The sequence below is a fragment of the Neltuma alba genome, unplaced genomic scaffold (assembly GCF_004799145.2).
Source record: "Neltuma alba isolate B1F8T4 unplaced genomic scaffold, ASM479914v2 tig00010740_pilon, whole genome shotgun sequence".
NCBI classification, from domain to species: domain Eukaryota; kingdom Viridiplantae; phylum Streptophyta; class Magnoliopsida; order Fabales; family Fabaceae; genus Neltuma; species Neltuma alba.
The window spans coordinates 926042-942029 of record NW_021635567.1 but is presented as its reverse complement, the minus strand read 5'-3'; the positions used below and the strand labels follow the sequence as shown (position 1 = coordinate 942029).

Sequence of the window (15988 nt, the reverse complement as noted above, 5' to 3'; positions counted from 1 at the left end):
CAAAAATAAAAGGTTAACCACACAAATAAATGGATTAACAACAAAACAGGGGATTTAGCAAAAAAATATAAGAGCATCAATAAAAAAATGTAAGTGAATTAACAGCAAAAATAAGGGGATTAACAAGAAACATAAGAGCATTAACAAGAAACGTAAAGAGATTAATAATGAATGAAAATTTATTGCAAAAAGATTGTTTTTGTGGCAGAAAATTGTTGCTTTTTATTTCTTTGCAATAAATTTTCACTTATTATTAATCCTCTTATTTTTGTTGTTAGTACCATTATGTTTCTTGTTAATTCCCTTGTGATGTTACTTTTCTTATGACGTTTATTGTTAGTCACCTTATGTTTTTTTTTTATTAATCTCCTTATTTTTGTTGTTAATCTTCTTGCGATTCTTGTTAATGCCCTTTTGTTTCTTGTTAATCCCTTTATTTGTGTTGTTAATTCTCTTATTTTTGTTGTTAATCCACTTGTGTTTGTTAACGCCCTTATATTTCTTATTAAATCCCTTATTTGTATTGTTAATCCCTCTATTTTTGTTGTTAATCCTCTCTTTTTTAATTACTAATACCCATATCTATTTGCTATTTCTTCTTTTTTTCTGCTGAGGTCATTTCTGTCTTTTTGCTGCATAAATTAATTTCAGTTCAACCCTCCCAGATTGCAGTGAAATTTCAGATTATTTTGGGGGTACATGAAGTTTTTTTAGCTATAATGGTCTTTATCTGAAAATTTCCCATCATTTTTTAACTTCAATGATTTAATTATAAATTTTGAAATCAGTGATATCGCATTAAAACTTAATGTTTTTAATAAAAACTCTTTTAGACATGTTTATTATATTTATTTATAAATTATAATGCATAAAATCTTTAACCTCCTCATTTTGCTGCATATTAAACAATTTTAGATCGATCTTTTAATTGGTTAATCTTGAGTTGTCTATAAAAAAAGTGAACTCTTTCATTTTTATTTATTTATGATATTAATTAGCAGTGATACAAATTTTTATTTTATGTTTGGCCCATTGTTAATTGTTTTATATTGATCTCAATTGTTGATAGCTAATCCATCCACAAAATTAATGACTTTGGATAAAACATTTGAAATTTTTTTTATTTATAAAAACTATTAAAGGGACGCGAAATTAAAAATAATTAAAACAATGCATTACATTAACACCTCTAAAAGTTTTATTAAATTATCATTCTCTCAATTTTATTTTTTTATAAACGATTAATTTTTTGCTCACTCATGTAGAAGGAAAAAATTACGCTTTTAAGCTAATATATTTAATGCATTTTTTTTTTCTAATCAGAACAAGTGTAAAAGATAGCTTTAATTTTTACAAAAGATAATAATTTTCAAAGCAAAATGTCAGAGCCTTGTATTCGGGCTGAATAAATTTTCCCCAATTTTTTTATGCAAGGCCATGAGAGAAAAATTGAGGAGAAAAGAGAGAATGACCTTCACCCTCAAACTTAAAAAGAATGACAAAAAATGAGTTTTAAAATGATAATAGGTAATTTTGACGGATTTTAATATGTTAGAATCATTATAAAAGTAGTTAAAATTAGTACAAGAATAATTAGCATGACCTATTTATCTCATTAAAAATCAACAAGTATTTTTTTTAATTATTTTCCCTGCTTTAAAAACTTTATAAACAATGGCTTGCTGGGCTCACTATTTGTTTTGTTGTTTTCTTTTATATAAAGCTTGCTAGTATAACTTGGTCAAATATTTTGTCTTTACCAAGAAGGTCAAACCTAGCAGAAAGAGTTAGTTCTTCATAGTATAGTGAACCAAAATTTAAACTCCCACTAAAAGAAATGCCTACATTTAGTGTTCCATACATGTTCCAAAAAAGAAAAAACCCATGCGCTTCAATCTTATTTTACTAAGATTAAACTAAAGCAGACTCTTACACACACAAAGCTATATACCCTAAAATAAAATTTGTAGGGAATTCAGTGCAATAATCAAAGCTCGGAGTGTTGTTAAACTAAAATAGAGAATAAACTCAAGTTGGCATGCCAAAATGTTAACAGTATGCTCCCAAGCACCATTAAGAGTGATTCCATGGCAGATTGAGATTAACAGTAAGAGGCACATGGTGGGTTCCTCAATTGGGTCCTACAATCTCTCCCTCTCTCCCTCTCTCCTTCTCACACACAAACTCATGCTCTCTGTGAAATTGAAGCGGACAACTTTGTAAGAAATTAAGAAGCTAGATCCTCCAAGAAAGTAAGGGAATTTTCTCTCTTCTAATCAAACATTAATGTCATCATTATAATAACCAGGTCTGCACTATGGAACAAACAGAACAGGAGAGGCAATAGAAGCAACACAACTGAAAGAAACTGTGCAACCTAAAACTCATTACTAACATTTAGGGAACTTAAAAGGAAGCTGAAGCTAAATAACAACATAAACGTTCAGCTTCTTCATGAAAATTGGTTGATGGAAGAGCACAGGGTAAAAAATAGAGTTATCAGACGCTTTTGGTAGAAACTATCCCGTTAGCTTCTAATTACCTGATACTGTTTCAGGAATCTAAGAAGAGTCACTGGCTGGTTCAAGTGTTTATATGTTTATATTTCTGTTGGATCTGATAATCAAGCAGAGTTGAGAATTTCTACTTTTGATAAAAGAAGTTTTATTTAGAAGATAAGATAGTACAGGAAGTTGGAGAATAGGAAATCCTCAAACCTAGTGAACAAATAGTCTCAGAACAGAACATAAGATAATTCCAAATAAAAATAAAAAAAAGCCGCAATCCACAAGGGAGACGTGTTCGATCTATTTGCAAGTCAGAAAATAGTGAATCCCTCATAAACACTATACGTAGATCACCAAAAATTAATCAATACAAATTTATCCCATAACAAATTTAAGTGCAAAGAAACACACGTAATGGTATGGCGCACATTGTAACCTGGAGAGATTAGGCGGTTAAAAGCTGTCAAAACAGCTTGTAGCTTGTTAGCTGAGTAACTGTAACTAAGAGCTGTTAGGCCATTATCTCATCTCTCTAGCAATGTAAGAGAGGCAGGTATATCACTAAAAGGTGTGAAGTAAGAAGACGAAATTGGTAATTGGAATTTTGCACCACTTCAAGATCTGTCTTCACACATGACCAAAAATCTCAAATTACACCTCATCGCAGAATATCGACTTGCTTGGTTTAACCAAACCCTTCAAAGTGAAGTTATACTAAGGTTAAAAATATTAGGACTGATATAAATAAAGGATCGTTGCCAAGGAAGGTCAAAAGAAATTTCTTAATCTTTGGTTATGATGCCATTCTCATAATGTAACAATTTATAATACAAAATTTTATGGCACATTTACCTCTAGCAAAGGGGAAGCAGAAACACAGAACAAAACACTAAGTTTTGTGTACAGGGATTATAAATAGCTGCTGAGCCCTAAGACACCAAAAAATTTTAAACAGCTGTATCACCTGGATCAATCAACGGGCATCAATGTGCGGTAATCTTTCTCTGTAATTGACCTTATGCCATTTTCATCAGGAGTTACTTCTTCCATATCTTCAGTTGAAGGGAAGCCACGCTGTCGCCCAAGCAACCATTGGTCTATAACTCCACAGTCAATTGCATACTTGATCGTATGCTCAATGTATCCTTTATCAGTTATCAGGTCAGGCTGAACTGAAAACATCCGCATGATAGCTGGAGAAAAAAAAGCGAAAGTATGGAGAACTGAGAAATCATGAACATGGATCAACGAAGATGGAGAACTGAGAAAAATAGAGCTTAATATGGGGAACAAGCAAAATCATAAAAACTACATAAATTCAGATTTCAGAAACTTATTTAGGTCATCAGCGCCTTAAAAAAATCATCTCCAGAATACAGATCCATAGATGCTAAAGGATCAAGTCTCCTTAGGAAAACCATTTAGTGCATGTTTTTTATTTGACATTCAAGTCATCCAAAATGTGTTTTTCCCAAGAATCACGCTCAACCAGAGCAACACAGCTTTAGAGTTGCTTCTGCATCCAAAATTGCTTTTGGGTATTAAGTTGGGGGCTCACCACCAATGCAAATATGCGCTTGGTTACTCATGATCTCAAAGTAGTGGTTTCATATATAAATTTTGTCTGATGCCATGTATCAGAAACAAAGTCTAGTACACAACTTTCACCCTAGGACTTCATCTAGAGCAAACAATAATACAAAATTTGCAGCTGGCTTAAGTGGAATATAGAACAGATAAAGATGGAAACAATTCAGAATATCTGAGAACATGCGATGGTTTGCCAGAATACTTTGGTGCATTTTCAGAACAATAAGACAACGGCAAGCATGTTTGAAGTCCAAGTAAACAGCAATAAATGTCCAGGCCTTCGCATTTCTTCTACATCTCACAAGGTTATGTAAAAATTCTTTTTCTAGGGTTGCATGTTTGAATGGACTGGCGTTGCCTTTGGTAAAAATGCAAGGTCATGAACCTTGCGACATTGATCTCAGAAGAATACAACTGCTTGAGAAACAAGTGCAAAAATGAAATAGAATAATAGAGGCGCAACACCATAAATTCACTATAATGTACCTGCAACAATGCCATCTCCAGATGCTGACATATCACTAGTAAAAGGGGTAAGGGGAGCATCCTCCATCCCCAAAATAGCACCATCAAGCTCCTTAGTGTAGTAATGTATCTTAGAAGTCCCATTAGTCACAAACAAAAGCTTAAGATTTTCATGCCATAGTGGTGCAATGACTTCAGGTTCATAGTGGACAAACTTAGACCTGTCATTGTCTTTGGTGTCAAATTCTTCAGATGGATTGATCCCACATAAAAACTCTAATTCTTGCTTAGTGACCTCAATAATATCTGCAAGGTTCCATGCTTGCTGGATGAAACTCTTAGTTTCTTCTATAGAGTGCCATAGTGGCATAGGAAGGTTTAGATCATAAAAAATAACCCCTCCCAATTTCTTTGAAATTCTGACAGCTCGCAATGCAGTGGACCTCATGCTACGATCAAGCAGGGAATGTGTGCTAAAGTAGAACATCTTTGCCTGCAAGAGATGTTCTTAAAATAGTCAATAAGCATATGGGACTAGTTTAGTCAATCAAGCAGCAAAAATTAAATAAAACGTAGGATAACTTAAGTAAGCAAGAAGTACAATAAATACAGAAACCAAAAGGCCTCAGGCAAGCAAGCATGCCTGACATGAAATCCTGTGAGAAAAAAGTCATGATTATACCCAAATGAACCCGTGTCTGCAATTGTAACAAACTTGTCAACCCACAATACATTAATTCAATGGAATAGCTGCATGGTTGCAAACTAGAGAATGATAAAAGACAAGAACATCAGAATCACGAACTTTATTTAAATAGGTTAGATCTTCCAATTAGCCACTGAAGAAGACTAGTTCCCTAGAGAGGGAAAACATTATGATGCAGCAATTCAAGCTTGATAATACTGCTATATCTACCAAAAAAAGGCTACAAGTTATAAGTTGCAGAAATTCTCTTTAATTCTGCAAAACTTGCTTCTCGCTCGGGGTTTAAGTACAATACCTCCTTCAGCACATCAATGTTGATCTCAGATTTTGTTAAACAATCTTCAGCAGAGGGTTTGGCACAACTCATCCTCAATCGACCCCTCTTTCCAATCTTCATCAATGATACTGCTGTTGACCTTTTACTATCAATACGGACTGATCTTGTCTGAACATTGTTTACATTCATATAGTACAGCATGGCTTGACCATAATCGTCATCTGCAAGTTTCCCCATAAAAGCAACTTTCCCACCCAAACTTGCAAGTGCAATAGCAACGCTACCAGCAGAGCCCCCAGGAGCCCTAACAAATTTTTCAGGGCTCCACAGAGCGTCCTTCATCCTTTCATGGATTTCGTAATTTAAAAGTCTATTGGCTGGCCTCCCCGAAGGAACAAAAGCATGCTGTGCAGATCCAAAGCAACAAACAAGGGGAGGCCAACCATAAGTAAAGCTAATATCCTCTCCATCATCTTTTATCAGTTCTAGGTCATCTTCAATCTCCTCATCAACATTTTCAACAAGTGAAGGCTCATCCTGGTCACTAATTTCAGCCTCACTGCCCTTATCCTCCAAAATTACATCCTCCTTCTTAGGTATTTTTCGTGTCCTGACCTTCTTCTCTTTCTTCTCTTTTTCCACACCAGCAGCATTAGATGCATCTGTTCGAAAAAGGATGTTCAGAACTCATTAGCATCACATATCACCAAAAAGGACCAGCTTTATCTAAGGAATTACCTTTTCTTCGGGTCCTTCGAGATTTCTTCTTGGAATCGTCACTTGAGGCAGATGAACTCTCTTCGGTGGAGCCATCACTAGTTACCAATAAATTACTGTTCTCTTCTGGGGACTCATCAGTTGATTTTTTCCTAGTCTTAGTGGCAGCCCTTTTTCTTTTGGCTGATCCAGTTGTCTTCTTTTCCTCTATAGACTCATTTTCGTTGGATTGTTCTGTTACCGAACCCAGAGAAGCAGCTGTCTTCTTAGCCATGGAAAGAGGACCCCATTTACAGCCTGACTTGAGTTCTCGAAGTTGCACTAAGTTTGAAGAAGCATAATACGACCAGTTTAATTTGTACCTGCATAATTATAAAGACCAAAGACCTCACATTCAACCAATACAACGATTTTCCAACAAAATACGAATATTGCAAATTCTAAAGTGCAGCTAAAACTCAGGCTCTTAGACCAGACACGGGAAATTTTCATACTTTCCTACAACTCATTTCATGAGTAATCCATACGTAGCATAAAGGAGCTAATAGGAGAAGAACAAGAACAAGAAAATTGGTATCTATAATTTACCACAAAGGGTATAAACGGATTCAGTTTGCGTGTGTGTGAGTGGGTGAGAGAGAGAGGACCTGGGAAGTGGGAGAAGCTGAAGGTAAGAAAGGCACGCCATGGAAAGAGCAGAAAGTCAGAAATACAGATGAGAAGTTTGTTTAGCCATGCCAAAAGCTTAGCGGGACAAGAAGATGATGCCTTTGTTTTGCTGGATTTGAGGTGCGAGGTTTAAGAAATGGAACAAAACGACAAGGGTTTTTGGCGTTTTAACCTCTTGCGTAACCATATAATTTTGTTTAGCCATTTTGCGAAGGCAAAAGAAAAGACTTTGTTTCTCTCTCCCTCCTCTTTCCTCTCAGCGAGTCTTCTTCCTACTGTGGTGTGTGCTTCAGAGGGTCCTCTTTTCATCAAATTTTTCTCTTGAATTTGATTATTTCTTTTCACTTTCCTATTTTAGATACCCATAAAAGGCATCAGTTACCAATGGCAATCTGAAAGAAATTAAGGTAAGTAGTCCATGCTTTTATTCTTCTCTGGCACGCCAGGTGTTTGATGATGTGCCTAGAAGACCAGTCTGTTCTCTTGTCTGTCCATCAAATAAGCAAAATCCAACGATGTGAAAACATATGAACACTTGGGCTTTAGCCATGCAGGATGTTGATTTTATTAAAATTATTATTAAAGATTTTAAATTAAATATTTTTGAATTGGTTAAGATTTTGATATTTCCTAAAAAAAAAAAAAAGATATTTATGTTGTCCTTTATTCTTTTTATTGTAAAGGAATCTTACTATAATTTTTGTATGGTATAGATTTTAAATATTTGATTCTTTTAAAATAATTTTAAAATTTAAATTTCTTTTGTATAACTTCAAATTCTCAATTATAAGTTTTTCTTATATTATTTATTTTTCAACTTTAATGGCTATGGTGTGAAATCTCTCCCTTTTTTGGTTAGAGAAGTGTCAGTTGTTTCTTATATTATCTTGAATGGCTAGGATACCAAATAGTGTTTGGGCTGAATGTATACACTCATCAAAGAAGTTGTTCCTCCTATGAATATCCTGAAGCATGTGCGGTCCGCCAGACATAAGCTTCTTTTCATCAGAAAGCACTTTCAAGGTATATTTGGTGCCCTCAAACTACTCTTATTAGTGATGTTTTTTCCTTTAAAAAAAAATCTTATTTATAGAATACTGTGAATTTTCTTTGATAAGATGTTCAATAGTTACTTAGATAATGGTTACTTAGACAATTGATCAAAGCAAATTACCTGATTCTGTTTTAAATTTTCATTGCAGCATTTGGTTTTTCCTCCCTTCACTCTGCCTCTGATTCCTCAGTTGAACTTCACTCAGAAGATCAGGAAGTTGTGATTGCTTTGGGAAGTAATGTAGGCAACAGACTACAGAATTTCAAGGAGGCCTTGAAGTTAATGAGGAAGTCAGGCATACATATCACAAGGCATGCTTGTTTGTACGAGAGTGCACCAGCATATGTGACTGATCAACCTTATTTTTTAAACTCAGCAGTGAGAGCAGTTACTAAACTTGGGCCACATGAGTTATTGGCTGAACTCAAAAAAATCGAGAAGGACTTAGGCCGTAAGGATGGTGGTATAAGGTATGGTCCGAGGCCAATTGACTTGGATATTTTATTTTATGGAAAATACAAGGTAAGCTCCGATATTCTGGCTGTACCTCATGCAAGAATTTGGGAAAGACCATTTGTGGTAGCCCCTTTGATGGATTTGGTGGGATCAGCTTTGGACAATGACACGGTTAATTGCTGGCATTCCTTTTCAGGCCATTCTGGTGGATTTGCTGAAGCATGGAAGAGGTTAGGTGGTGAATCCCTTATTGGAGAGGAAGGTTTGAAAAGAGTCTTACCTATTGCAGGTGGCTTGCTAAATTGGTCACAAAGAACTTCAGTAATGGGCATTCTTAATTTGACCCCAGATAGTTTCAGCGATGGGGGTAAATTTCAATCTGTAGATTCTGCTGTTTCACAGGTCCGCAAAATGATTGCTGAGGGGGCGGATATGATTGACATTGGAGCTCAATCTACAAGGCCAAATGCCACTAGAATCTCTGTTCAAGAAGAACTGGACAGACTTATCCCTGTCCTAGAAGCTGTTCTGGGAATGCCTGAGGCAACGGGAAAGATTATATCCATTGATACTTTCTACTCTGAAGTTGTTTCAGAAGCAGTTAGTAGAGGGGCTCATCTTATAAATGATGTATCTGCTGGAAAATTAGACCCTAATATGTTCAAAGTCATTGCAGATCTTGATGTCCCTTATGTTGCAATGCACATGAGGGGGGACCCTTCTAACATGCAGAATACCGAGAACCTGCAATATGATAATGTTTGTAAGCAAATAGGCTCTGAATTATACTCGCGTGTCCAAGAGGCGGAGCTCTCAGGCATCCCAGCATGGAGGATTATTATTGATCCTGGTATTGGATTTTCAAAAATAACTGAAGATAACTTGGACATTCTCATGGGACTACCTGATATCAGAGCAGAGATTGCTGGAAAAAGTTTGGCCATATCTCATGCTCCTTTGTTAATTGGACCTTCAAGGAAGAGTTTTCTTCGCGAAATTTGCTCTCGACCAGATGCAGGTGCGAGGGATGCCGCAACAGTTGCTTGTGTTACAACCAGTGTTCTTGGTGGGGCTGACATTATAAGGGTGCATAACGTTAGAGACAACCTAGATGCTGTGAAGCTCTGCAATGCAATTCAGAGACAGAAAAGCCATCGCTCAAAATGCATACAATGATGTGGTCTTTGTGAATTATGTAAGCATTCGTAGTGATGCTACTTTTTGGTTCAAAGAGACAGCCGAATGTTGCTATAGGGCAGAAAGAGTGAAGTACTTTTGGTGAAAGTAAAATTGCAATCGAGTTTTTGACAACGTTTGTAACGAGATAATGAACATACTTCTATCAACTCAGTCCTCAAATTTGTCTCGTTTTTATTTCAATTTGTTTCAACATTTTTGTAAGGTGATTAATGGTATCAATATTATGCCTGTGACTTTCCATGGAAGAAAAAAATAGCATGCCTGTAGCTTCATCATTTTTCCTATCTCAACTTAATGGTGGTGCAATTTTGTTATCTCATTTTCTTCTTTTGCATGTAAAGAATGAGATAATCTATGCTCAGATCATAATTCCCTTTGCCCTAATTAACAGAGACATATCCATGGGCAATGGCCTGCATTAGACTGAACCATATAGATGGTTGAGGAAGTTAACTTTGTTTACCCACCCAACAAAGCAACAGGCTGTACCTTATTAAAGCCTTGTTTGGCATGACATTAGAAATTATTTATAAGTATGTTTTATATAAGTTGAGATAAAACTCTTCTCACATACTTATGTCATATTTCATAAATTATGATTGAAAAGTTACTTTTAAGCTATTTCAAACAAGCCCTACAGCATAGCCCATGATTGTTTATTGCAAGTCATTAATGGACATGCGTTTCTATCATCAAAGAAAAGAGACAAGACAATGATGCGGTCTTTTTGAATTATGCAAGCATTCGTAGTGATGCTACTTTCTAGTTCAAAGAGACAGCTGATTGTTGCCACAGGGCAAAAAGCGTGAAGTACTCTGGGTGAAAGTAAAATTGCAATCGAGTTTTTGACAACATTTGTAACGAGATAATGAACATAGTTTTATTAACGCAGTCCTCAAATTTGTCTCGTTTTTATTTCAATTTGTTTCAACATTTTTGTAAGATGATTAATGTTATCAATATTATGCCTGTAATTTTCCATTGAAAAAAAAAATAGTATGCCTGTAACTCAATCATTTTTCCTATCTCAACTTAATTGTGGTGCAATTTTGTTATCTCATTTTCTTCTTTTGCATCTAAAGAATGGGACAATCAATGCTCAAATCATGATTCTCTTTCCTCTAATTAACAGAGACATATCCATGGGTGATGGCCTGCATTAGACTGAACCATATAGATGGTTCAGCAAGTTAACTTTGTTTACCCACCCAACAAAGCAAGAGGCCATGCCCTAGTAAAGCATAGACCATGACCGCTTATTGCAAGTCATTAATGGACATGCGTTTCTATCATCTAAGAAAAGAAGAGACAGGACAAAACACGAAGACGATGCCGTGGGAGTATGATGGTTGTGCTATTCTCTATTAAAATAAAAGTTCATTCATTTTGTTGCCGTCAATTGATTAATTTGACCATGGATGGAGTAGTTACAAGTTTTGTTCCAAAGTTGTTTCACGTGTCCTATATTTTTCACAGTTTTGATGTTGTATTTTTCCTTTACTACAGTTTAGGGTTGTCAAGATGATAATGAGATTCCTCATGTTTGTTTTTTTGGGCTAAGTTTGAAGAACATAAGTTAAAAACAACAAAACAAGCATTGCTCATCTTTAGATCAGCTTTTGCCTGATTGAATTTAGGGACAAAAGTAGCTTTAATACACAGGCCAATTTGAGTCGTGTTGAATAGCGGTGAGTCAGTTTATACGAATCCCCTTGGAGGGGGAAGGAATAATACACTTATAGCAACTTATACATAAAAGCTAAAATTACTATAAATGCCAAATTCAAATTGTTCTAAATGACCCAACTGACTTTTTTTTTTTTGAGTCGTGTTGGATAGCGGTGTATCGCATTCACAGTCAGGATTACATTCTTTTAGTGCATAATCCCAAATAAAATAACCATTTGTGTGAGAGACATAATACGGCTTGACATTTTGATCTACCCAAGCAATTGGAGGATCTCGCTTAGATACACATTATCATAAATAAAATGACCATTTATGTGAGAGACATAACACGGCTTGGCATTTTGATTTACTCAAGCAATTGGAAGATCTCGCTTGAATAGGACATAGGTCGGGGTGATAGACAAAATATGTCCAGAAGGTACAGAAGAACACCATCATCAGAAAATCTCCTTTTGTGTCACTCTGAAGATAAGGGGACCCACCAGAAGACTATTTTATGTCGCCATTCACTTTTACTTTATTAAAGTAGCTCGTCCTGTAGTCTATTTCGTCTTCTTGTAATAAGTGAAATAGTTGTCTTCTCCCGTATCTAGTTGATTAAGTGCAATTTTTTTCATTAATAATATTTCTTTTCTAGGCCATAAGGGAGTGGTGACTTGGAGAAACAGATAGTTGTCTGTGTAAAGCCTTTGGGTAGCATCTATACCATAGTTTCTGAAAATGTATACAAATAGAAAGATGATGAGACCCGGCTCGCAAAACTTGAAGAATTCTATTGCACAAGGAGACACTATGACTCAGATGACCCTGATCAAAAGGGTATCATGAACCTATCCTCTAGCCACAAACCTATCTACAAAGACTAGGAAACACCATAATCAGAAAATCTCCTTTTGTGTCACTCTGAAAATGAGAGGAACCCGCCAGAAGACTACTTTATATCGCCATCCACTTTTACTTTATTAAAATAGTTCGTCCTATAGTCTATTTCGTTTTATTTTTCAATTATTTTCGCAAACTGGGACAATAAAATTTTATGGGAATCCTCATCTTTTGAGAAGAGTAAAAGGTCATCAATATAAATGAGGAGGTTATCAAGCATAGGTTCAAAGATTCTGGTCATGGCCTTTTGGAACAGTGATGGGAATCTTTCTTTTCTAGGCCATGAGGGAGTGGTGACCTGGAGAAGCAGATGGTTGTCTGTGTAAAGCCTTTGGGTAGCATTTATACCATAGTTTCTGAAAAAAGTATACAAACAGAAAAATCTCTTTTGTTTGGGAGATGATAAGTTCCAGACATTATGATCTTTGAGAATTTTGCAAAGTTTTACTCTCCTTTCTTTACCGACAACATAATCTCATATTTTTCAATTATTTTCACAAACTGGGACAATAAAATTTTATGGGAATGCTCGTCTTTTGAGAAGAATAAAAGGTCATCAATATAAATGAGGAGGTTATCTAGCATAGGTTTAAAGATTCTGGTCATGGCCTTTTGGAACAGTGATGGGGCAACTTTGAGCTCAAATGGCATAACAGTTCGACTCTCTACCCTTTTTACCCCACAAAGACTTCATTTCTCTATTCATAAAACTCTTTCTAGAAAAATAGAAAATCTTGTTAAGATCGACCATCTTCCTGAAGATCCTAAAGTTCAAGAAACAGATCTACCTCTCCTGGAAGGATATGAATTTTGACATTTGGCTTGGGAATGACTTTGTTGTGTTCTGGCTAAGAATTCAAAGAACCAAGGAAAGATGGATACACGGGTTGTTCAAGGGAATATAAATACCCTTGAGGATCATTATCTTCTTGGAATAAAGATTTAGAGTCAGTTTCTTCATCTTCAGAGAAAGGAAGAACATATTGTGTTTCTTCATCCTGAGCATCTCGTTCTTCGATCTTCTTCTGGAATAAGAACCCTTTGGACATTTGAATTGACGATAATGAGATTTTCTCTTGGTAGAACAAGTGCAATTTTTATCATCTTTGCACTTTATCTTCAAATGGGGTTTTTTGCAAACATGCTTCAGTTTTGATTGTCCTTTCAGTATTCTTTTAAGGAACTTCTGTTGTTCATAGAGCTTGTCCACAGTTGGCATGATGATAATTCTTGTGGGAACAAGGAGATGTGTTTTTCTCCTTTTGGTTCTTTACAGCATTTCTGATGGGATCAGACCATCCATCTTCATCGTCTAATGCTTCCTACCAGTAAGGTGTATCGCATTCATAGTCAGGATCACATTGTTCTAGTGCATGATCCCAAATAAAATGACCGTTTATGTGAGAGAAATTTCTTTAGTGCATATACTGAAATTCCTAATCTCTGTGAAATCCAACAAGCACCACCAGGATATGAAGGCATATGAGATCATCTTCTTAAGTTTTGTGCTGATAGTCATCAACAATTTCTCATCCATTTCCATTATGGAAAAATCAAGAGTTTTTCATAAAACTCCCTTTTAAGAAGAATGAAAACATCAATCCTACAAAAGCTTCTCATCCAGGAATGAATTCAGAAGATTTCAAGCTTGCCAAAGAGGAATGTACTGCACTTCTCAAATAAGGCCTTCAGGCCTGCACCTTTTGAAGTATCTCAGGAAATGCCTTCTAGATCTTCTTCTAGGATAAGAACCCTTTGGATAGAGGTAGGAAGACCACAATTTTCTAAACTGGTAGACTGGACAATTTCTTTCACATAGGGTCTTCGGGTGGAGATCAGATTTCTAACGTTTATGGTGACATGATTAGTATAGTGGTAAAAGCAATAAAAGTATACCTAAGGTTGACATCATTAGCTCCTCCAAGCATATAGTATTTTTCAGACATTCTCTAGAAATGCTTTTGCAAGTATCTTTTATCTAAATAACATCATTTCATCTTAAAGTATTCTTGGTTAAAACTAAACTTCTTGATTCCTCTTTTGACTGCAAGGACCTCCTTGAAGGTAGCATGATAATGCTTTTCTAACTCCTTGAATTGTCCGCTTGCATGTCCACAGTAGAATCTCTTTCCATTTATTTCTTCAATTAAGACAGTTCCCCAAAAGTCATCACTAGCATCAGTTTGAAAGATTCGCAATCCTTTGTTAGGGATCTTTAAAGGAGGTGGTTAGGATCCTGGGATTCTCTTGTAAGGAATGAAAGTTGTGGCTAAAAACTTGGTTGAGGGAGATGGAGTCCTTCAGGCTGAGTGAGTTGAAGCTGCGAGTCTCCTTGATAAGTCTATTGGGATGCTTCTGTTGATAGAGAGACTTGTAAGCTATTTCTTCTCTCTTTTGATTTCTGACTGTTTTTCAACATAAAGCACTTGGCAAGCCCAATCAGATTTTTTTGGTTCAATAAGGCCTTGTTTGAGAAGTGCAGTACATTCCTCTTTGGCGAGCTTGAAATCTTCTGGATTCATTCCAGGATGAGAAGCTTGTGTGGGATTGATGTCTTCATTCTTCTTAGAAGAGAGTTTTATGAAAAACTCTTGATTTTTCCATAATGAAAATGGATGAGAAAATTGTTGATTTGTTTAGGAAGAAGATCTTCATGACCTGTTTCTTTAAACAAATCATATAGAGATAATCTACTAAAAGGAACGGTAGGAACAGTAACCTTCCAATTTCTAGCTTTCTGCTTCAGGCCATGATCATTATCATCATGATGACGATGATAATTCTTGTGGGAACAAGGAGATGTGTTTTTCTCCTTTTTCTTCTTTGCAGCATATCTTATGAGATAAGACCATCCATCTTCATCTTCATCATCTGATGCTTCCCACCAGTAAGGTGTATGCGTGGGGGACAAAGCAAACTTCAGCTATCAAAACTCTCAGAAGAATTGCACAGCAACCACCTCCTTTAAAGATTCCTGACAAAGGATTGTGAATCCTTCAAACTGATGCCACTGATGACTTTTGGGAACTGTCTTAATTGAGAAATAAATGGAAAGAGATTCTATTGTGGATATGTAAGCAGACAATTCAAGGAGTCAGAAAAGCATTATCATGCTACCTGCTACTCTAATAATGACGACTACTTCACTTATTGCAAGAAGACGAAATAGACTACAGAACAAACTATTTTAATAAAGTAAAAGCAGATAGCGACATAAAGTGAGATATTATTTGTGAAAGTGAGTATGAAGATATTATCACACCATGTGTAAAACCTCAAACAGCATTGAACCTGTTCGACTCTCTACCCCTTTTATCTCATAAAGACTTCCTTCCTCTGCTCGTAAAACTCTTTCTAGAAAAATAAAAAATCTTGTTGAGATCGACCATCTTCCTGAAGATACTAGAGTTCAAGAAACATATCTACCTCTTCTTAGCCCTTATAGCCTTTACCACCATACTAATCGTGTCACTAGAAACGTTAGAAATTTGATCTCTACCCGAAGACCCCATTCTCAACTCATCGACAGGCCACGTTAGGACTCTCAGCTTTGAATACCAGATCTAGGATAACTAGAAAGATTGTCACTAAACACTCCTTCATGGATCGTGGTCAGATTCTATTTTCTGATGCACAGGATCCTCTTAAAGAGGCAAGTGCAAAGCATACTCAGAATCTCAGGCAACAAAAGAAAGACATTATAAGGAAAGATGGATACATGGGTTGTTTAAGGGAATATAAATACCCTTGAGGATCATCATCTTCTTGGGATAATA

The 15988-nt window shown here is 35.9% G+C and overlaps 2 protein-coding genes across 3 annotated transcripts; one reads left to right on the top strand and one right to left on the bottom strand.

Moving 5' to 3' along the window:
* Positions 1-3275: 3275 nt before the first annotated feature.
* On the bottom strand, positions 3276-7058 carry LOC114758657 (fructokinase-like 2, chloroplastic). Of its 2 annotated transcripts, none has more exons than XM_028947724.1 (5): positions 6910-7058; positions 6284-6624; positions 5564-6207; positions 4584-5055; positions 3276-3700 (listed from the first exon to the last, which is right to left on the bottom strand). In XM_028947724.1, exons 1-5 carry the CDS (start codon positions 6948-6950, stop codon positions 3477-3479), a joined length of 1722 nt encoding a protein of 573 aa, XP_028803557.1. In that variant the 5' UTR covers positions 6951-7058; the 3' UTR covers positions 3276-3476. The 2 variants fall into 2 exon arrangements, with proteins under 2 accessions (XP_028803557.1, XP_028803558.1); XM_028947725.1 differs by having other exon boundaries at positions 6851-6923.
* Positions 7059-7198: 140 nt separating this feature from the next.
* Positions 7199-10645, top strand: LOC114758659 (folate synthesis bifunctional protein, mitochondrial-like). Its single transcript, XM_028947726.1, has 4 exons — positions 7199-7338; positions 7831-7954; positions 8134-9843; positions 10585-10645. Exons 2-3 carry the CDS (start codon positions 7855-7857, stop codon positions 9615-9617), a joined length of 1584 nt encoding a protein of 527 aa, XP_028803559.1. The 5' UTR covers positions 7199-7338; positions 7831-7854; the 3' UTR covers positions 9618-9843; positions 10585-10645.
* Positions 10646-15988: the final 5343 nt, after the last annotated feature.